This window comes from Carassius gibelio, chromosome B14 (genome assembly GCF_023724105.1).
Source record: "Carassius gibelio isolate Cgi1373 ecotype wild population from Czech Republic chromosome B14, carGib1.2-hapl.c, whole genome shotgun sequence".
NCBI classification, from domain to species: Eukaryota; Metazoa; Chordata; class Actinopteri; order Cypriniformes; family Cyprinidae; genus Carassius; species Carassius gibelio.
Window position 1 is genome coordinate 18037967 of NC_068409.1, and position 23978 is coordinate 18061944.

The window sequence follows — 23978 nt, forward strand, 5'->3', positions numbered from 1 at the left end:
TTACTGATTAGTAAACTGATATTAAATTGCATAAGTTTCATGATTTTATTGAAAATTATCTATTAAAATTTAATTTAACCCTTAATAAAAGTCCAGAAAAATGGCATTTGGATGAATAGATAGATAGATAGATAGATAGATAGATAGATAGATAGATAAAATTGAATTTGGAAAAAATAACTTTTACGTCATAGAATTAAATGTGAAATTATCTTGAGCTTGTGTTAACCACATACCATATGACTGGCATTTAATCAAAAACACATTCAAAACCCCCAAAACGATGAAATGCCAACTCATTCCTGTCCTCTGGCCTAGAAAAACACGTCATCCCTGCATCAGTCTACTGAAATCAGTTGTGAGTTACGTCTATGTAAAGCTGTTGGAATCACTCATTCGAGCAGTTTAATGACGGCTGAGGTGTTGACTGAAAAGGCAGCTGCCTATATAGAGATTAGACAGCAAGGCAGCTCTCCAGTTTATGTCGTTTAGATGAACCTTTCCCAGGTCAGTCAATTTCTGAAAGTTATGAAAAGACCAACGCAGGTGCCAGAAACAAACTTACATCACTCAAATATGTTACTGTGGTTAGTATTGTCTCTGCACAAAAAAGGTTGTTTCCTCTTTTTTGCCCGTCTGACTTAAAGGAGAAGGAGAAGTCACTTGGAAAGAATTTACAGCCCATTATTAACCATTTCATGGGCATGTAAAGAAAGCAGATATGTAAAGTCTGGTGATGTAAGAAATCTCGAGCTCCTTAAAAGGATGCGAGTGTCATCCAAATGAGATTTAAAACAAATGACTGTGAGAGAACCAGCAGTCTGCAAACTGAATACAGGAGACACGCCTTTCAGATTAGATTTCAGTCTATTACATAACAACTGCTTTTCCTTTTTCTGTGCTTCACATCTGCTCGTGTAAAGCGCTGGCTTCACCTGGAACTGGGGCAAACGGCACACATTTGAAAAGCTTTAAACAAACACAGAGCACAAGTATATAATCGCCTTTTAAAACTCAAATCACAATATCGCATTTGCAAGGTTTGGGCAAGTGTTTAATGAGGAACAAAGCTAATACCAATTTAAGACTAAGCCTATTGATCTAGAAAACAAATGTACAACTTTGATGCTTCCCCGGGATAAATGTACTGCATATACAACATCTGCTTATGTAACAGATGTAGTTGTTGTTTAATTCACTTCTGCATCTGTTTGCATTTTTGTTTTTATCTCTAATTGGACACTGCTTCAGAAACATTACATGTGAAAATGGACACACTACAATTTATATGCATTTATTTTCTAAATAAACACTGTAAACATCTGAATCTGCCGTATGCACATCAATGTGACACAGTCACCACTGATAAGCTACTACTAAAAATATTGTAAAAGCTATATTTTCTGTAAACGATTTGTGAATAGCGCTATACAAATAAACTTTATTTTAATTGAATCCAACAATTTAGTTCCTTGGCTGCTGTAATATGCAGAGCACTGAGACAAAGCTAATTCATTATTAGTGTCCGTGTTTTGTGTGATGCATGCAGCGATTCACAATATATTCTGGTAGAGATCAGTGGTTTATTGAATGATGCATCCTTGTCAGTTTTCATGGGTTTTAAATAAATAGCATTGTTTTTTTCACAATATCTTGTGTGAATACAGATGAGCAGCACTAATGTCAAAAATAGCACTGCAGAAGCACTCAGGAAAGAAAGTTCACCTGGTCATTAATGGAGCTGTAGTCATTGGTGTTGGAAATGTCCTCGTCCTCTGAGTCAAAGAACTCCTCCTGGTTCTCCAGCAGTTCTGCCAGAATACGGCTGACCGACTCCTGCTCTCTCAGATCCTCCGCATCCGTGTCTAAACTACACACCGTAGACCGGAATTGGGTTAAACGGGTGTCATTCTCTGATGGTAAAATACTTTCTTCTATATCAGCTTAAAATGCTGATTTCCTCAATGGTGTAAATGCTGACTTTCTGGTGCAAAATCATCAAAATATTGTTCTGTTTGTTTGAGTATCCAATCGTCTGGACTCTTAACCATTAGTGCGAGTTTGGGGCAAGACTGTGTCCATCTAACAGGAAACGAGTGTTTGGGAATCAGTTTGAAAACTTAATGCTATTCCAATTGGTGAGTCTAAGAGGCCGTACACACAGAATGTGTTTTTTCCATTGTTTTTCAATGTAAAGGAGGCATTCTGCACTGTGCTTTTTTAAAAACCATTCCTAAATGTTGTTGCGTCTGGGATTTTTAGACGCGTTCTGAGTGAACGTCCCCTAATGCATGCAGAAACTATACATTTCAGCGTTAATCTTTTTCACTGATTTTTGATTCGACAGTCAACATCAACATCATCTTCCCTGCTCTTTGAATTCATCTTAGCTCTGTTTATCATTTGACCCTATTTAAGAGTTTCCCACACAATCGAAACTGTGAAGATTGTGAGTGGGCATGTACTATTATAAATAGCCTTACACTGGAAAAAATGACTCTTCTCTTCTGCAAGCAAAATAGCTAATGTGAATTATCAGAATCTAAAAAAGCATCTTACTGGAAAATGTCTGGGCCGAAGACGGCAGCGAGAGCTCCTATGCTCCAGCTCTCCTCCTGAAGAGACGCCACACCAGACAGAAAGCGGCAGAGAAAGCGGAGCAAGCTGTAATTGACCTGCGGCAGCTGTTGAAGAAAATACTTCATGTTTCTGCCCAGCTCTTCCTCACTGCTGTAGTCTAAAGGAGAGCAAACAAACCAATGGTCAGAACGAGGAGGACGTTCATGGGGCGTGAACTTATTACGATATGAGTTGAGCAGGCTGATGTAAAGGCATGAAAGACTATGGCCATGCTTTGATGATGCAATCATATTAAAAGTCTGTCAAGGTGCCAGAACATTCCAGAAGGTAAAACGAGCATTTGCAGAGAGATAGTTCACCCAAAAATGATAATTACCTCATGATTTACTCACCCTCCAGCCATCCTGGGTGTATATAACCTTCTTCTTTCAGTTCTTTTTATGAAAGTTGGTTGCACTTTTTGGGCTTTAAAAATCTCGACCATACATTCACTGCCATTGCCATTTTTAAACATTTCTCTGATAGTACTTGTCTGAAAGAAGCAAGTCATATACAACTAGGATGGGTTGAGGATGAGTAAATCATGGGGTCATTTTCATTCTGGATGAGTTATCTCATCAAGCCAATTCGGACAGGTGGTAGGGTAACAGAGCTTTCTCCACCTTGATAAAGCTGCATTATTTGCGCCTGTAAGCCTGCAGGGATGACGGGCTCGGGGAGCTCCTGCAGGAAGAGGCGTAGCAGGCTGACGGCCGATGCCAGGTCGGCCTCCTTCTCCAGGTTGACTTCAACGCCGCTGTCGTATCGCTGCCTGAGCCATTCCACACGTTCTGCGTTCCCGTTCACTAGAAATAGACCCAGGTGCAGCCCTCCTGCAAAAAACACAGACACAGCTCACTTAGACAAACCTACGGGCAGAATAACGTATACACATCTCACCGAAGAGACTCTAATCGCTGAATCATTGCACAGAGCAGCTGACTAAGCGGAGCAGTTGCTTGTTAAACTCATAATCCCATCAGTCAGATCTGTTAGCATGATAACATCAGTTCTCTGAGATGTACGAGATGATGAAACACACTTGCCTATTTAAAAAAAAAAGTATAACTGTGGCATATTTTAATTTCAAGACGGAACAAGTTTACATTCTTCAAATTAAATGTTTAGAATAAAATCCATAATGGATATTTTTACGGCTTGGTTCTTGACTGAAGTGCTTTTAAATTAAACTCTAGATTTCTGCCAAATCAGATCGGAAGCTTTCTAAAAGCTCAGTTGGCAAATCAGCATTTGCCGGTCTGTCTCGGTTCCCGATCCTGGTGCTGTGTGTGTGTATATAAGACTCTTCCACCGCATGAGAGGGAAGCCACAGCTAACACACTGTTATGTCTAAATTAGCTTCAGTACAAAAACATCCTTCCGTATGAAACGGTGGAGAATTGCCAGTGTGCTGAACTCAGAGAGGAAGAGCTGGTGTTTGGAGACAACAGCGGCAGCTAAAGCCCTTTAATGGACTTAACAGCGTAGTTTCAACATCCTGCCTGTGCTGCAGTTTAAACATCAGGCTGCAGTCATCATCTCTTTAAAGAGAATTTACAATATTCTCACAGTCTGCTGGACGTGCGAGTGAGAAGTTCAGCAATTTGCCATTACCAGTAATTGAAAAAAAAAAGAGTAAAAGGTGAAGGACTTGGCATTTACGTCTCTACGTGCGGCAGTTAGTAGGTGAGAGACTCGCCGTATTGATTCAGTGGTATTATAAATGCCTTGGGCTTAGACTTGACTTTTAACTCTGTGATGTTGCAGAATAAAGGAAGTAGATCTTTGTTTTGGGAGTACAGGGAAGCCACTCCTATCATACAATCAAACCAAACAACATTTTTGGCTTTATCAGATGAAAGTGTCATGCTCTGCATGCCGTGCTACTTTGATTAATACAGAAATATTTAAACCATTTATTTAGCAGCTATATACTCATGTGTTACACAGCCTTGGTGCAGATTTCAGAGTAAAGAGGGGTTTTGAAGACACGCAAATACAATTATTATGACATCACATCATACTAATTACACAACCTACCAAAGTTTGGGGTCAGTAAGAAGTTTTAAATTAAATTATTTTTTAAAAATGAATCTTCATTTCTATCCCTGGAGTCATTTTAGTAGCTATGATGCCTCTATCAGTGACGACACATAAAGGTTAGTAAGAAAGTACCATGATTCACCAGGTGTCCCCCCCGACTCACCGTGTTCTTCAATGTACTCGACGATGCTCCTGACCAGCAGGGGGACCTCATTTCCTGGCTGCCCGCTGTGCTGCACCTCCTCCAGGGGGATCCCGAACACTCTGGCCGTGCTGAGGGAGTCGCTGAGGGAAGTATTGGGGCTCTTCCTCATCGCCTCCACAGCCAAGCTGCTTCAGTCCGTCTGCGCACAGAGATGCCCAGAGTGAGGTCACATCGGACAAACACGCTATCATGGGTGGGGCGTGAGCTCAAACGACCAACTCCGGACAACAAGAACAAAACAAGCAGAAAATTGGAGCGGGACCTCTCCCATCTCGGAAGTGGTGGTTCTTATCCTGTGTGAGCGTGGAGATGAGGAGAGCTTAAATAAGTGGAGCGACTGTTATGTGCAAGGATCCTACAGCCGTCAGATGCGGCACGCTGATTTGGTTGATGGTAGCAGGTGGCTGCGACTCTTCTTCAACATGCAAATTCCATCACAAACAACACAAACACAGCGAACAAGCTGTTCATGTTAAGGAAAAACTCTGATTAGTGTTTGGAAATGTACACAGAATCGAAACTCTATCTGTCGGGACACATGATGTCTTCACGCCAACACCAGATGGTTTCACACATCTTATCTCAGCAAGTATGATTTAGGGCCATATGCAATCCATTTTATTTTTTCCCAAATTTGTTTTTTTTTTTTCATTTAAATTTTTCTGGATTGCATTTTTTTCCCCCTGTTTTAATATCTCTCAACTCCTTTTCAATGGTTAAATTTAACTGTATTAATCAAAAATTTTAATTTTTTTATTTAAAATCCTAAAACATTTTCACAACAGTTTTTTAAAGGTTTAACAAAAATTACATGTTTAGAATTTTTTTTTCTTCACCATATGTTTTATTGTTACCTAATTCTGTGTTTTAGCATGTCTAATTATTTAAATGCATAAAACTAATTCATTTATTCTTAAAATAGCCTTCTCAAATGCCTCCCCCCCTCAGAAATTATGTTGTGTATTTAAATTTTTCTGGTTATCAAATGAAAGCATAAAACATTCATTTAATTTTTCTTTTTTATTATTGAAAATTAAGCAATTTTTTTTTTTTGGTCAACAAAGGGGAATTACTATTAAAAATAAAACAGGGAAGAAATGTTGTGTTATTATTATTATTATTTAATTATGTTTGTTTCATTTTAGTAGTAGTAGTAAGCTATGTATTCTGCTGAATATTTCTGGCAAATACTTGTCTTTAAATTAAACCAGACTTTTATTTTGAAAGGTTGCCGTGAATACCTTTACAGTCCTGTGTATGTGATATGATGCTAGTTTTACTCAAATCAAATGGTCAAATGACTGTAATATGAATTGTATGAATATTTTTTCGGCACAGCAGAGCTTACCTTGTTGTACAAATTCCCAGAAGTTCACTTTATCTCCTGCTCCACTCACTAGTAGTAAACAAATTCTTCATCTATGGCTGCTTTAGGTTGTGGCAGAAGATGAGCCTGTAGTTCCTCATTGACGGACCGCAAATCCTGTTCAGGACTTTAGTGGATAAGCTGGAGGAAATAAACCACACACAGAAAAGAGCAGCATCAGCAGATGCATCAAAACGGATAATAAACTTTCTGATTAAATATTAGCTGGGGCAAATTTACAAACCACTTATCCACTTATGAACATCTGTGGTCTGAAAAACGTATCTGGTGAAGTTTAAATCTCAATTAGGAAGAAAAACGGCAGGCAATCTGCTCGCCCTGCTGCATATGGCATCACATGAACCACATTTAATACTAAGTGGAATTTTAATCCAAATAAGGTTTCCAATCGTGCAACTAAAAGCTTTGATGCATCACCTTCATTTTTCTTGGAAACGGAATGTTAATAAAAGTGTTACAAGACTCTAAACAAGGAAATTAGAATTCCAGAAACATGACAAACCTTCCGTTTAAATGTCTGGGGTTGTAAGATTTGTTAATGTTTCTTAAAGGAGCCTCTTATGCTCACCAGAGCTGCATTTATTTGATCAAAAAAATACAGTTAAACAGCATATTATTACAATTTAGAATAACTTAATATTCTATTCAAATATATAGTAAAAATGTATTTATTTAGCAAAGCTGAATTTTCAGAAATAATTTAAATATTCTCATGTACTCAAAAAAAAAACAAAAAAAAAAACTGATGAAAACTGCTTAGTATTTTTTGTGAAAACTGATGCACCCCCCAGGATTCTTTGATGACTAGTAAGTTCAAAAGAACTCAAATATATATTTTTTCTTTTGAATGGCACTTTTCCAAGTGTGTTCCAGGATGGACCTTTTCTCTGAAATGTATACAGAGTGTTACAGTTCATTAGATCTACTCCATCACCTGTAGCATACTATCATTTACACAAATGACTTTTTAAGATGTTAAGAGCACTGTGCCAAATTACAGAGCTCTTTAAGGCACGACTAAATACCCGACACCATGTGGAACAGGAACAAAATGTCCCGAAAACAAATAGAAGCGATGTGCGAACTGACCCCTAACAGCAGATGTTATAATCTGCAGACAATTGAGAGTAGATATGCTTCTAACGCCACAGATCACGCACGATGACCTTTCACTCACAATGTTCACCATTGTTAGAGAAGCTAAAAGCAACTCAGCGCTGAGACGGTTAGCAGAGAAAGTGAGAAAGTGAGACTTTGGCTCATTCCTCAGAGCTCTGGAGGACACATAAAGGGAATTTTCTGCAGGCAAATCTCTCCGCATTTACTTGGTGACATGATGTTTGCAAAGCTAAGATGTCTTGCTATGGTAACTTGGCGAGTTTGTCAATGAAGTCACAGAAAAGCATGCGATAGATACACAAAGAGCGGCTGCAAACATTCCAGAACATTCCCTGGAACAACAGCGTCCTGAAGATAACCTAACATGGAGATCATCAGCCCACTGACAGCACACAGGCCAAATCTCAAACGACAATGATTAATTAATAACTACAGCTATCTTTTGGGATGTCTTAGGAGGTATGCAATTAAAAGGTGCTCAAGGTTAAAACTAGATCTGAGCATTCTCCCTGTAATTCAGGCAAAGCAAAGCACTTTATTGTAGGTGGTATCTGGTAATCAGGGGAACTGGGATGAACACAACACTTCAAATTCTGATATAACACTTTATTGCACTAGTAGTAAAAACTGGATATTAATTTTTATTGTCTAATGAGGAAGCACTGCACTGAAATTTCTCTACTTTGTTTTTTTTCTCCCACATAATGGTGTGTTATTAATTCACCTCAAACCTTTACACTACAAGTAAATTATTCACGTGACTACATTTTCTGACTAAATAATGTCGGTCATTAGTAGGGGTGGTAGATATGACCGAAATTGTATATTTTGCATAATGTCTATCACTGACTTGACTTTGTCCAAAAGCTTTGAGTATGAATATGGACTCTTGTACTATTGAAATATGGGAATCTGTTTACTAGAATAATATTATGTCACTGCTCCACTAGTGAGAGGCAGTTAATGGGGGTAAACGTATGTAAACTTTTTAAATGGGTTTTCAATCATTTATTTGCTTTATTGTGTTCATATAAATTAGGGATTGCACAAATAATAATTTACTAGTCGTAAAAGTAGTTTAGTCAAGTTTTTACATTATGTAAATAGGAGTTTGCATTACTTGCAAACTTTGCATGACATCCATCATTTTGAGATAAAATGCAAGACAGAAAACCATTTAACCACTGCATGCCAATTTTCCAGATAACATATTAATATCAAGTATAAACATGATATTATTTTCCTATTATTATATAAATATGAGTCAAATGCTAATAACTGTCTGAAATCAATAATTCATTGAGTTCATCCATTATAGTCTAGCCTTTTTGTTATACTCATCAAATCACTTTGTGAAGAGATGCTAATCTGATTTGGAATGTGTCCAAATATATAAACCAGCCAACAACACACAGGATCTATTCGAAGTTCGTTTTGAACCAGCAGTGATGATACTGAAATATCTGCATATTGAATTGCAACGGGTCCTCTTTCTCGCATTTACTTGAATCTCCTGACTATTTAAGCATCTGTAGACCACTTTAAACTGTGAAGATGGTGTTGTATAATGTATTGATTCAAGAAGGAAAACAACATGCGTACTGAAAGCCATGACAACAGCAAACCACCTCTGATGCAGAACTGCATTTATGCAAAACATAAGCTCACTCAAACACTAGGCTATTCTATAGCGGTCTTAACATATGAACATATATATGGTGTTGAACAGTCTCAGTGGAACGAAAGAGCCAGATTAGTTTGCTAGCCTGTGTCTTGTGTAATTATCAGAATAGGTTTTCAGTATGTGGGATAAAGTAACTTAATAATAAGAAGCATAACAGGATAAACACACAAAAAGAAAACCCTGAGGTCCTGTCACAAAGACTATGGGTCATATATCATGGGCTGCATATGAGATAAAGAAAGTTTTCCATGTTGTGCAGAAGCTGGACACTTCAAAAAACCCATCAAGCCTGACCATCAAAGATAAGATCCGATCCACAAATAAATAAATCAATGAATAAAGCAGGACAAGTATGAATTATTCATGAATAACCAGCAGCAAACACAAGCGATGAGTCCTGACACTTAAAAGAACAACTTGAGATTGTCTTTGACACCGACATTATTGATTAAGAGTCTCCTGCTCAGCTCTGCAGGGAATGGAAATTTCCAAATGTTGTATTAAACCACTGGATGCTCAAGCGTGAAGTAAAATGCCAGTCTAGCAGTGAGGTGGTCCCTGGCAACACTGAACGCAGCTCTCATCATTAGGAAGGAAACTTTAATTTACACAAATTTAGCTAATCAGCTGCTCACAACGTTCAGAAGGGAGAAAGAGCCCAGATTAACTGCTTAAGACTACAACTTCATCGAGTCTACGTCTGTCTTTGCTTGTGACCTTAAAGGGATACACCACCCCAAAATTTTTATTCTGTAAATAATCACTTACCCCCGTGTCGTTCCAAACACGTAAAATCTTTGTTCATCTTCGGAACACAATTTAAGATATTTTGGATGAAAACCGGGAGGCTTGTGACTGTCCAGAAAAGTATGAAATGCATAGTCAGAATAGTGCATCTGCCGTCAGTGGTTCAACCGTAACATTATGAAGCGACGAGAATACTGTTTGTAAGCAAAGAAAACAAAAATAATGATTTTATTCAACAATTCCTTTGTCAACAGTCTCTGTGTCTCTCCATATCACCGTATGCTGCGTATGCTCTTCTGTATCAGCCGCGCCACAAGGATGCGCTGTTTTCTTTCAAATCAAAGCTAAATACAAGTAGAAACAGTGTAACTGAATATAACTTTAGTATCATTTTATTACTATTTTATTAGAATTATTTTTTTATTTTTTTTTTAATAGCAACATTTAATGATCAGTGATATCTCAGACACCACCACCAATCCACAATTCTCTAGTTCATCCAATTTAATTCATTTTAGTTATGTAATTTATTTGACTCATATCATAACAAAAAGTAAAAATGCCAAAAACTAATCTTTTAAAAAAAAAAATGTAGACCATTTCCTACTGTCACAAACATGTAACCAATCAACCCATCAACTTTTCATATCATTAGCAAAGCATTTCTACCTAAAGATGTTGATTTTTGGAAGGAAGGTGAAAAGGAACAGGGTTTGTATATTATTGGAAACACATTATAACTTGTTGAGTAACTTAGTCAAGCCAAAGGCTAATGATACTAATTACCGTTACATGTAGAGAGCAGTTTAAGACTTGCAGATGACCCTGTATATCATTTGCTTTTCCTCTTTAGAATCAGTTTTTATTTCAAACATATAAAGCTGAATTAATCCAATACTGGTGCTTGTCATTGTGTAACATTCACTACTTCAGTTAACCGAGTAAAAGTGGAGCAGGAAGTCCAAGCTGGCGTAATTGAGTGGGGACACGACTTCTTTGCATATTCATGATTTTGTATATTAGGTAAAGGCCAAGTATACGCCACACAGGGGACCTCGAATGGAGTACGTTTTGAAAGGCTACACATAAAGAAATTATTTCCACTGGATATATATGTCATTTTGATGATCAAAGATTAATTTTAAGGGATAAAATGAGCAACTACAGCTTGTTTAATCATCGTATCTGCTGTTCACACATACAGCTGCTTTCTTCTTTAACAGACAGCATGCACACATCAGCACTAAAATACCTGTGACAATAATCAATAATGTGAAATGAAACTTTTTACCCCTGATAATTCAACAGCAACTGATTTGGCATTACTTCTAAAAACGGTCCTGTTCAGACATGATCTCTAAAGAAATTTCCCTACTGGAGATGCGTTACCAATACAAAACTTAAATCACTGGAGTAAACAGTACGTGTTGCTTGTCATTGCTCACACAATGCTTTTTGTGGTTGATCCTAGAATTTTACTAAACTCAGAAGAGCTCATCTCTAAGTCTGTATGATATTCTAGTCCCTGGATATGAATCTGGTTCTTTTTTCAATGCATGTCTGCTGTATTTTTATTTTTCCAGTTTAATGAGCATGCACTGACAAACACACCGAGAAAAGGTTTTGTGTAGATTTGCTTAACGCAAATGTTTGTCACTGGGATTTACATACAAATAAGCTTTCTGTTGTCTAAATTTGCAAATAGTGAGTAACACAAACGAGGTGGGCACACCACTGCGGATGACTATTATGTAACAACACACACTAAAAGCTGGGGTCCATTTGACAAAGATGGGATGCACGTATCAGGCTAATTTACAAAATGCAAATACTTGTAGCTGATGTAGTTTTGGTCTGAGCTAATTCTTTGGCCACGAATCCCACTCGCAATAAAAGTCATATACTTTACAGAACTGACAGGAAGCTTTCACTTTCGCGATCTCAAAAAAAAAGCAGCTCATCACATGACTGTGCTCACCACAGCAATAATCGCTTAGTTCAATGTTCAAGATCTGATTTCAAGCATGCATGATGATTCTGCTATTTTGCACAGGGAACTATTAGAGCATATTTATAACAACAGAGAACTGGCGTTACAAATGAAAGCAGCTGTCCAAAATCTAGCTCTCAACCCGTATGGTGCTCCAACTGTTTTCATGACAATGCGATTGGATGAATCTAAAGAGAGTCTAGTCTGTCACAGAAAAGAGCCAAGCAGCCGCATTGAAATCTCCTCAAGGACAGCTGGGTTTAGCTGTAATCTGAACAAGACGCGTTCAGCAGGTTTTAAGGGCCTTATCGCCAGATCCATGCATACAGCAGCTAAAAACCCAATGAAGTTATCTAAGTACACACTTTTCTGTTTTGGGAAGCCTACGATCAGCCCGGTTTCCCGCTGGTGTGAAAGCAAGGGTTTGTCTAGTTTGTAATAGGAGTGGACAACAGTCAATGACTTTGCTCCGATCACTCACGTACGCATGGAAAAATGTATTTGGCTTACAAGGTCACAATCTAAGTGCAGCATTACCTGAATTTCTATGACTTCTCTTTTGAGTTATCATCATGCCTTTTCCAGTTTTTTTTTTTTTTTTTACATTTTTATTACAAGGAAATTAATGCTACAAATCCAACAAGAGCCATTTCTAGCTTGGTAAATATATTGGACATACTATAAAAGCTGGATATATCCATGGCTTTTTCAGGATTTGATGAATTTCCTTGAACTTTCTGATGTCGTAAAGGACACAAACATTGAAAAGTGCTTGGTGCCAAAGGGCAGGCAAAGAAAAAAAAAACCCTGTTTATTTATCACAATGTACACAGTATATAGTCTACATGGGTTTTTGAACTGGGGTCAAAGCATGATTATTCAGAGAAAAACAGTGCACGTTTTTTATGAATTGATAACCAATTAAAACATGCACAGATAAATGAAATGTACAGAGAAAAATATAAGAGTAAATATGTAAAAATTTATTTGATCAACTAAACACTTATTAAATTATGAAACAATGAAGCATTAAAAACAGTCGTTTATGTATTTAGAAATAAAACAAGGTCAAATAATTCCGATAATTAATCTATTATTAAACAGCACAATCCCCCTCAGCTGCTGTTCCAGAAAGATCTCCATACAGGATTCAAGTTTCACATCCAAATTAAACGAAACTAACGCTATTTTAGGAGCCAAAGCAATCAGTTTTACTTCAGAACACGTTTAACATCTCAAAACCAATAAGGCACGAATATATTTATATGTATAGACAGGAAGTTACTCTGTCAGTTTCGTTACAGCTGTCACTCAATTTACAGAAGCATCTTCGACTAAAATATGAACAAACAGAAATACAATTTCAAATGAATTCAAAGCTTCTGCAGCTTTTGTTTGTGCACCACGCCTGACCAAAGTACCACAAACACTCAAAAACAAACCAAATTTATAATTCTCGCTATTTAAAAAACCAACGTCTTTTTAACGTTACGCTTTGATGTTAGCCTCATAGCTTAGCACTGTCAACGTCTATTCCTGCTGCCACACACCAGTCAATGCACAAAACAGCGATTTTATCGCATTTTATCATCATCTCACGAAGGCAGAAATTAAGTAAGCATGTAAACTATAAAATACAACCATCATACAAGAACAAAATAGAGTGTAAATCAATAGCTCGATGCAAATACAGGATGAGTCGCTGTGAGGCGATCCCTCAGCTGGCTAACGCGACTGCTAGCATCCGCTAAAGTCACTTCTTCATCGATGCTCTCCGCACTTACCAGGTCAAACCAGACGATAAACGACCAGCAAACAGAATTATTCCAGTAGTCCTTGGTTCAAAGTAGCCGATAGGAATAATGATGATGACTAGCTACAGTGTTGGGCTGGCATGGCCAGTTTTAATGTGAGTAGTTGATTCTGTGGAATGGAGACAGTGTTAGTTACACACCCACAGCGATGCTGAGACACCCTGACCACGCCCCTCTCCCTCTCTCTCCCTCTCTCCCCCTCTCTCTCTCTCTCTCTCTCTCTCTCTCTCTCAGCTTTCGAGCATTCTTCCCAGCACACTCTGTTTCCAGAATATTCCATTAAAACAATTTATATTTCGCACGATGCAACTTTCATCTTAGATTAAATAGAAGCTTTATACAGTCAAGCTTTCAAACGCATAAAACTAACATTAGAAATACATTATGGCAAAATTAACCGTCATGGTATCGATTTAATTATTTTAACGTAAGGTAACAACACAGTTCTGTTTTTAGTGGTAGTTTAAAAAGTAATATATAAAGGTAATAATATATAAATAGACTGCATTCTAAAATATACACAAATTATTTGTTGTTTTAAACGAAAGAAAAACTCAAGAAATGCAATTTAAAACTGTTGTCAAAAGAAAATAATATGTTTTACGTGGTTCTGCAGCGCCACCCAGTGTTTGATTCCATACATGCATCGCACACTTTAGACAAGACCGGGGCAAGTTGTCACACATTATTCTCCACCAGTGAGTAGCTTATTTTAAATAGTGAGTTTAATTTTGTAAAATAATTTTCTGTATGAACGCATACCTTCTATTAACTACGAAAATTCAGTTTATTTAACAGTAAATAATCTGTTTCTAAAAGAGAACATGAAAGATAATTTTTTTTAAAAAGTAGCGTAACAGTTAATCATGCCACTGTTTTAGACTGTAATGAATAAACTGGATAAATTAATTAATTGGTCAAAATTAGCATGCAGTGCAGTGTTGACAAAGACTATATGGTATTTCTGGTACAATGACAAAAACTTTATCCATTACACACTAACTAGTGGCTATATACTACAAATAAATATAACTAATTAAAACAACTACATTCCAGAAGATTCTTTATCTGTATGTTTATCACCATATACACTTTATGACCAATACATTTATATTACTCATAAATACCATTTTTTTCATATTCTTGACTTAAAAAATTATTTTCTGATCTAGATATTTTATTTCAAAGGTTATTTTAATATTTTAAGTCATCTTGAGACCCTCTTAAAAGTGTGCTGCCCTCCACAGTGGATCCTAAGCAATGATGTAGTTGTGTAGATATGAGAAATAGTGTGTAAATAATGTGGAATAATGTGTGAGGGGCTATAACATAATGTCAATCGATTGATCAATCAATCAATGTTCTTACAATCATCATATAAAGGATGTGTCTATTTATATTTTCCAATTGCTCTGGATGTCTTTTAATGTTTTAGTATCACTGAGATACTATTAATAGTTTTTATTAAAAGTTAGAATTATATATATATATATATATATATATATATATATATATAGTGTTTTTATTTCAAGTTACGTAAAAGTAACATTAAAATAAATAATACATTAATAATACCAAAATAATAAAAGTAATTTTGTTATGTACAAATTTTGTATGGTTTTGTGGCCTTTATAAAAAATATTTTAACAATAGTTTTTATACATTTTATTTCAGTTTTAGCTTTAGTTGAGTTAAACTAAATAAAAAAATGTAATAATATATTTCTACAATATTTTTTTCAGCCATTGTGTATTTGATTTTATTTAATTATTTTAAATGAAAAATATTAATATTTGATAAATATTAATTATTTATGATAGGTAAAAATTGATAGACTGAATGCACTGTAAGTCGCTTTGGATAAAAGGATAAATGCATACATTTAATTTTAATTTTTTTATTTAATAATTTTTTTTTTGTAACTATAATAACCCTGAAGCCCCTAGACTAATCTCAGCACGAGACAATCAAGTTAACATTTTATCACTGCACAATAACTTTATGTCATCTGCCCTTTTCTAACTTACCAGTTTTTACTAAATTATATACGAAACCATATCATCATCACACAACCGAGATTCAAAAAAAATAAACCAATGAAACAATATAAAGCGGACACAGCCAGTGATTTATTTAAATGTTTATTGCTGTGTTTGAAGATTACACTCCTTGGACTTGAGTGGGGTGTTTGGTGGGTCAGTCCAAACACACAAACATTTCTATTATTTATTATTTAAATAGTAAAACAATTCTCTGATACAATACATAGGCTTCACTAATCAATTCTGAACAAGCTAGACTAGACGAGGTGGTCTGTACACAAGAACCTATTCTGTGTGCTTATACATACAATCTGATGTAGAGAAACATTCCATTTACCAGAAAGAAAAACACAGCCATACCAAACAAATGAAAACAATAGCTTACAAAACCTGCTCACCTCAACGAGGAGTTCATAATGTGCTGATAGAAGGGCCGATATTTAATAAAAAGCTTCATTTTGAACACATGACCCACTGCAGGCCCCAAAGTTCATGTGCTTGTCGTGTGGCGGTACATTTCCACCCAAGTATATGTGTAAATATAGAGTATGATATGATTGAAATGGATGATATTATTGAATGCAGCTTCACTATGAAGTGGCACGGCACTTTTGGGCAGATCAATGAGAAACTATATTTTGAACATGATTTTGACAAATAACACTTTGCCTCCTTTTAAAGTCTTGGTAAATATTTCTGTTCTTTTGTACTGTGACTTTGACACTCGAACAAGACGGTATCTATATATAAGTGTCAGGACCCCTTTATACGCCACGACACAATGAATCAGACCGAGATCTGATGCTTCAGAAAACATTACACGTCGCAAAAATGTAATGATCACTTCTTACAGATGTTGCTGATTCACAGGGACTTTTTCTCGGCCGTAACTGCGCATTTGGCTCATAATTACATTGTATAAGAAACACTTTCGTATGACTATAAATTATTCCACATTAACATAACTGGTGTGCTCGATAAGCTTGTCTGGGTATATGCTTTGTCATGCTTTAAAAAATTGGTCCTCTGGTCTTCCACGGTTGAGTGGAGATGCAGTGCATCCCGCAATGTTTTCAGCCTCGTGCATGATGGAGAACGATTAGGCCTCATACACCCTACAAAGGGACAAAAAACACATATTTGAGAGGTTTAGTATGAGGCTTGGGCTTATACTGACACCTAGTGGTGGCTTCTGAGTGCACATGAGTTTAAAGCCAGCAAGAAACAGAATTCATAAAGTGACATATCTTAGTGAAAATGAGAAGAAAAGTATGCAGGATGTGATTTTATCTCTCAGATGAGGGAAAGTTAATGTGTTAATGAGATAATTTTAAAATAAAATAAAAAACACGGCAATATTCCTAAAATATCATAATTTTGATTTTATGGTGACATTTCATACATGTTCATAAGTACTATTCAATTGCTTTTTAATAAACACTTGAAGAACAAAAACAAACTGAGTGCACCTTTAATGTTCCCCATCTTATCTGGGGTTTGAGGTTTTCTGAATATAAATTTAAGAGCAAGTACAGAAAACTTGAGGAAAACATTGAATGGAGCACTTGAATAAATACCTTTGCTCTCAGCCACTAGAATATGGAAATAGCTTTTACTGTTTTTGTCATTACATAAAAAAAAAAACATTTTCATCAGTATTTTTCTCTTGGTTTTCTGTGCAAGTGTCAAGAAACATTTACATGACAAGAAAAAAATGACATCAGATGAAAAAAAAAAGTCTTTGTTTTCTGAGAAACTGAGTTAGGTTGAAAAAAGAACAAATATCTGTCAGCTGGGTTAGCTTTCATAACCCAATGACAGATGTTTGCTCTTGTTTCAAGTGTAAACTCACTAGATTGTGAGCTATCTTTGAGTGTCTTGAGGAAATTAAGGGCTGGATGTCTCAACATTTCTTAAAACTAAACGACAATAAATCAGAGATTATTGTTTTTGGCAGTAGTAAGTCAGTAAATTTGGGACCATTGGAAATTTATAACAAACTGGTGGTAAAAAATTTGGGGGTGCTTTTTGATAACGTTTTCAAGTTCGACAAGCAAATTAATGCTGTTGTAAAATCCTGTTTTTTTCATTTGCGACTCCTGGCAAAGGCCAAATCCTTTCTCTCCTTTAGAGATCTGGAGAAATCAATTCATGCATTTGTCTTTTCTCATTTGGAGTACTGCAATTCACTTTATACAGGGATCAGTCAGTCAGCATTATCACGGCTGCAGGTTGTTTGAAATGCTGCAGCCAGGATGCTGACTGGCACAAGAAAACGGGAGCACATTACTCCAATTCTTTTCTCTCTTAGTTGGCTGCCGGTACACTTCCAAATTGAGTACAAAATTTTAGTGATGGTCTTTAAATCTCTAAATGGGTTGGCACCTATTTACCTCAGAGACCTTTTAAAGTTTCATACTTCTACGAGATCCCTTAGGTCCTCAAACCAGCTGCTCCTACTTGTACCTAGGTCCCGATTAAAGCTTAGAGGGGACCGGGCTTTTTCGGTTATTGGTCCCAAACTTTGGAATGCATTACCTCAAAAGATTAGGGCGGTAAATTCTTTGTCCGTTTTTAAAAAGGAGTCAAAATCTTATCTGTTGTCAAAAGCTTTTTCTACTACTTGATGACTGTATTAATCATATATCTAAATTTTCAATTTTTTAAATTGTATTTGATTTATTTTGGAATTGTTTTGTACAGCACCTTGGGCAGCAGTGTTGCTGTAATTTGTGTGATTTATAAATAAATAAACAAACAAACAAATACTGAAGAAAACTCTGATTTAAGACCTTTTAAGGCACAGAAACGTTGTTGTTGTACAAAAGATTAGAGAATTTTATTAAAATAGAAAATGTTTATAGTCTTTAATCAAACTATAACTTAATACTATAACTATAAAACCTTCCTTTTTGGCTGAAATTGCAAATTGCTCAACAACCACAATGCATTCCCGTTTTTCTCTTTGAATTTCGCTTGAATATTTAACATTGGAAATATGTCAAAGGACATGAGTCATTTGGGTTTTGACCAGGGTTTTATATTCGCAGTCGTTTATATCTATTAACATAGAAGCGATGTTTGAAATCAGTGAAGGTTTACTGAAAGCTACCTGTGTTTGTCCTTCCAGATTTTGAACCACTTGACGAGGTTCTTAGTGCTCTGGAGTCTGGGGTGCAGGCAGTACTCCTGCCCTTTGAAACGGGACACATTCTCCATGGTGACACTGTAAACACATACAGTACATACACAATCACGGATGAGAGGATGAGAGGATGAGAGGAGAAGATGGGTAAACAGGATGAGACACGGGGAGAACATTAGTCATCAAGCAACACAAACAATATGCCCTGATATATTTCATGCATGCCATTAATCATAAAAATAATAACAATGCTACTTTATTTGTTAATAAATGTCCTTGTGCATTAAATATTTTGATTTAAATTATAATTTAAGTTATATGCAGATTGCACAAATCCTGACAAATAGTTCTTTCTGAGTGATTCTGAGGTGAATCATCACGAACGGTAACTGGTAAACAAATACAAATTAAAAGCAGAATTCAATACCGCAGCTTATTTGGCCTATTAAGAAGATATTTACCACGTCACTGGAAACACTGAAGCGAGCTGACCAAGAGTACAAATAAGTGTTTTATTTCGAACATGTTTGCTGACCCTAAACTCTTGACTGGCCTCTTAAAGCAGGGCAGGAGCTCTTGTGGGACTGGAGAAGCTTCTAGAATGTTAAACTCACTCAGAATCCAGAGCCATAGACTGAAGAGAACCAACACTTTCCTCTGGGTTTGGTCAGAGCTCACCAATGCAGATCCAGACAAATGAGCTAAACGTCCAGAGATTACTTACCAAACATGGTCACAAATGATTATTAGTTTTTTATTCCTATATAAAACATTTTTTCTGCATTAACTATTAATTATGGAAGTATAAAGACTAGCTGAAATACTTACAATATTATATAGTCTTCAAATGATCACACAGGCACAGCACTTGAATGGAGAATATCTAATATTGCACATATTTGACCACTTTTATTTTACAGTTCCTGCAGTTCAGAACAACATTTATGGATCTAAACTGCAGAAAGATCTCTCTCTCTGTTCATATGTAATGAGATTTCTATATAAAGCATATGATACTAAAACCTCTTTTGAACACTCAAAAAATTATCTAACTACGATCATGAATTTGGTTTGAATTTATTACAGCTCTGTAAATATGCTGCAATACCTAAAATGACAAGCAGGGGGAACAGAATGTATAATAATGTCTATGAAAAAGACATGCTTATCACAAACACACGTTTGCTTCACACCATAGAACACATGTTTGGATCTTACAGCTTCATAAACACTGTTCAGGCTTCATGCACTGTCACAATTTAACCATGCCTAACAATGTCAATTTCATTTGGACCATCGAATCTTCTAAGTGTGCCACTAAATTCTCATCCGGATCCTAATTGAAAATCCAGTTTAAAATGGTTTCTTCTGGAAGCTGGTTTTATAAGATTTATAGCTGATCTACGATGGTCATCTATGGTCAATAGGAAGTCCATGATGCATTTGGTGGCCATTACCTGACAGCTACAGTCAGGTTTGAAACTGGTTTGAACTGGATTGAGCTGGATCACAATGGATCAAGCTTGATCTAGGGGCAGCCGACACTGGAAATTTTAGCTGCGCAATAAATATATAATAAATAGCTAATAAGCACCTACTGCAAATCATTAATGATCATAAAAACACACCGAACACAGTTTACTGACCCAAACGAGAATATCAAAGATATAATTTTTTATTCTTTTTTGCAACTCACAATATCATCTTTTCTTGGCAGTATGGATGCTTAGGCTTGATCTCCAGCTTTTGTACATCTTTGTACCGGATCTTCGGTCCTTTTCTCGTGCATCTGCACTTGTATGCTAAGAAATAAATAAAATACACAGGTTAGTCTCAAGAAAAATCATCAGAGATATCTGATTAATTCTGCACACAAATCACAAAAAGAAATTACATTTGAAGAGAAGATAACGAAGTTTGCATAATAGAGCTTAAAAATAAAAAGCCAAATGTGAATGTGAACACATTTTTACAAATGCATTCTTTTATAAAAACTACATATTTTATATGCATGAGCATGCATTCATGTAATTTGTTCATTTGTATGTTTTTTTTTTTAAATAGAAAGGAACAATTACTGTTGATATGCATAATAGTTTTGTTTTCTGATTTTAACATTGTGTCTAAACAGTAACTTCACTGCTGTATTAATGAGCATTTATTTGTTTACTTTTTGCATTAATGTAGGCTAATGAAAATCTGTGATGTAAATCTGCTTAATTAGTTGTTTTTTCTTGGTAAAATATGCATATAACATGGACATTTCTTCCAGAGATGCTTTCTGACATGTTCCCGGCAGCATTTTGTGACTTTCAAACGCATTCAAAACTGAACTGACAACGAGGTTGTACAAAATTCAACAAACAGCACAGCAGACTGCATGGTGGAGATCCATTAAAGTGTCATGCTGTTCTGTTTTCCCTCGATCTCCTCCAGCAGGTGAGCTGCTGCTGAAAGACGCGTGACCTACATCTAATCCCTCATCAATCTTCTCCGCTCCATTCAGCATCATCTCCAAACGAGCCAACAAGACTCATCCAGCAACACAAAGAGCCACTCTTTACTACCCCTGGCCAGGTTTTGCAGAATGAACTAGATTTTCTGAGACAAGTGGAGATATTTGACAGTTGCACCAGCATAAGGCGCTGCTATTCTGCGTGAAAAGTTAAAAGCAGAGATAAAAAAAAAAGAAGCATGCATTTGTTAGATATTAAAATCATGCACTCCGGACCTAAATAACTAAAACGCCGCATTCTGTATTGATTTACACTTTAACCATACATAAAAAAATAAAATAAAATAGAATATAAAAAATAAAAATAAACATGGCACACACACTCACCCTCTGTGTTGATTGAATAAACTGCGATAACCAGCAAAAGTAAAGCGGCCGTACAGCGATTCATCACCAATAGTTTGTTGAGAAGCTCCAGCAGTCTCCGGTTTGTTTGTAACACTCAGATTCAATAATCGAGATGCTCAAACAGCGCGAGCGTGAAGATGAAGCCGTCTCTGTCTCTGTGCTCACGTCACGCTCTTCTCAATCTGACGAGGTGCTCGCGCTCTGAGCTTCTATAAACACACGCTCGAGCGCCTCATTGATATGCAGAGCCCGTCGACGAATTAACTGTGGCTGTGTCTCCAAACCGAGCCAGCTGCCTACCTAGAAAGCATTTCTGAATCGTTTGAAAGCAGTCTAGGCTGTCTAGGTAGAACGCACTCTAGGTTTTGAGACACGGTCTGCATCTATCGCCAGAGAAAAGGCGATAAAATTAGGTTAAAAAGTTTATTAGGAGAGTCTGTACGTTGTCAGGGGGGATAATTGCATTGGCTTTCATGACCGTCTCACTTAATTTGTTCTTTTTGATTCTTGCCCATGAATAAAAGCTCAGTTTAGCAAACTCTTTCTTTTCGTAACCAAGTAAATCTACACAACCTGGACATCATTAGTATTTAGTAGAAGAGTGCTTTCTTAAGAACATCTTTAGACCTAAATACAAAACATCTGCTTTTAATTTCTTGGAGAGTTAAAAAAAAATGTCTATGAGACTTACTCGATAAGAATTAGAGCTATACTTAACTAAACCTGTGAATAAGCACTTTTTCATGTTTTTTTCTCTTACAGTTCTTTTCTTCAAATTTCAAAGCTATTTTTAGATTTATATTGGTAATAATTATGCTTTATGCTCTAGTTTCACCAATAAAGCTGCAAAAAGTGTAAGTGTTATAATGTGCTTCTAACCAGGGTTTGTGAAAAAAAAAACTCGCACTACACATGCACAGTTGTTAGGAATAGATGCTATCTACACTTATATCATCAGCATTTTCTTTTTAAAATTGAACTAGCCTATAGTATAATAAAAACAAAACAACAGCTGTTAGGGCACATTCATTCACAACATTACTCTGTTTTGAAGAGAGTGCATTTTATTTCACGTGTTATAATGAATCCATGAAGACTTCTAAATTTGTTAGGCTTAAAATATGTAGTCAGCAATTCTCAAACATATTTTGAAAATGCAATTTTTTATTTAAATATTGCACCTTAGAAATAGTTTCTATGCATGCCAGAAAGGTTTTTCAATAAGCTGCGTGAACTATAGTTACTGATCCATGCTGTTTACTTTCATACATAATACGTCATAATATAATTTTGTGATTTTGAATTTGTCACCTTTTTAAAATCTCTATGTCACAGCGATGAGTAAATCTACCTATTGTTGTCTGCACTGGCACCAAACAGTGTTTGGCTCTGTAAATGATACCCCTGAGAAGACTGTTTCTAGTTTCCTCCTCATGCATGGATGATTGGAGGGCATGAAGCGAACCATCTGAGTATCTGTGTCTGTGGACAAGAGCCTCATCCCAGCTGTCATCAGCCATGCTTCAGTCCATTTCATGTCTGTTTGTGCCCCATCCAAAGGTCTGGGTGGACTGAAAAGCATGAAAATCATACGTGAAGCTGCCCTTCATTCTGCCTGACTGGATATAATAGAGACTTAATGGTAACAGACAGTGTCAATGCACCTCTTTAACCCAAATCAGCTAGCACTGTCAAGGGCATTTATGTTGTCAGTCACACCAAAAACACAGGCAACTATATCTATTTTATATAATGCTGAGATTGTCCTCTGACAGCTACATCAGGGATCAAACCAATAAGAAATCTGGAAAATTTTAAATCAAGCTACTGCAACAAAACAAAAAACTATACACATGAAAAAATGTTTTTCGAAGTTATAAATAAAGATGATCATGTATGTTTTGGAAGGAAATACCACATTTAAAATGTTTAATCCATTTGCTGCTTTTTAGTGATCCATTGCTAAATTTAATAGCAATGTATGAGAGAAAGGTATCATCCCATTAACAATGAACACAATCTACTAATGTGTGACAACCACAAAGTGTTACAATACATTTTGATCAGTATTTCTACTGTTTTATTATTTAAAAATTACAACAACAAAAAAAATGTTGTTTGGAAAGTATGCAATGTTTTGCTAAACCATATGATATTTTAGCAGTGACATTCAGTTTAGTGTGCGAGTCCAAATACCTTGTTAGCTGAACTTAAAAGTAGCTGATTTAACCAATCACCTGTCACCAATAAAACACTTTAACTGGTGAATGCCTCTATATACAGTAGACTAAGCAATAAGCAGCTCAACTAAACAGGGAGA

At 36.2% G+C, this 23978-nt stretch overlaps 2 protein-coding genes across 7 annotated transcripts in view; both read right to left on the reverse strand.

Moving 5' to 3' along the window:
- LOC127971766 (protein FAM13B-like) overlaps positions 1 to 13760 on the reverse strand; it is a 43665-nt gene extending 29905 nt beyond the window's left edge. For 2 of the 6 annotated variants that reach the window (XM_052574990.1, XM_052574989.1), the window contains exons 1-6: positions 13579 to 13758; positions 6216 to 6374; positions 4826 to 5006; positions 3243 to 3452; positions 2560 to 2737; positions 1726 to 1870 (exon numbers count right to left, since the gene is read on the reverse strand). In XM_052574990.1, coding sequence (XP_052430950.1) covers positions 1726 to 1870; positions 2560 to 2737; positions 3243 to 3452; positions 4826 to 4976 — 684 coding nt within the window. In that variant the 5' untranslated portion in view covers positions 4977 to 5006; positions 6216 to 6374; positions 13579 to 13758. Of the gene's footprint in view, positions 1 to 1725; positions 1871 to 2559; positions 2738 to 3242; positions 3453 to 4825; positions 5007 to 6215; positions 6375 to 13578 lie in introns of all 6 variants that reach the window. The other 4 variants (XM_052574991.1, XM_052574993.1, XM_052574992.1 and 1 more) reach the window with 3 other exon arrangements.
- A 1973-nt stretch (positions 13761 to 15733) lies between these two features.
- LOC127971969 (C-X-C motif chemokine 14) lies at positions 15734 to 21871 on the reverse strand. Its single transcript, XM_052575322.1, has 4 exons — positions 21638 to 21871; positions 20492 to 20597; positions 18763 to 18876; positions 15734 to 16765 (listed from the first exon to the last, which is right to left on the reverse strand). Exons 1-4 carry the CDS (start codon positions 21699 to 21701, stop codon positions 16750 to 16752), a joined length of 300 nt encoding a protein of 99 aa, XP_052431282.1. The 5' UTR covers positions 21702 to 21871; the 3' UTR covers positions 15734 to 16749.
- Positions 21872 to 23978: the final 2107 nt, after the last annotated feature.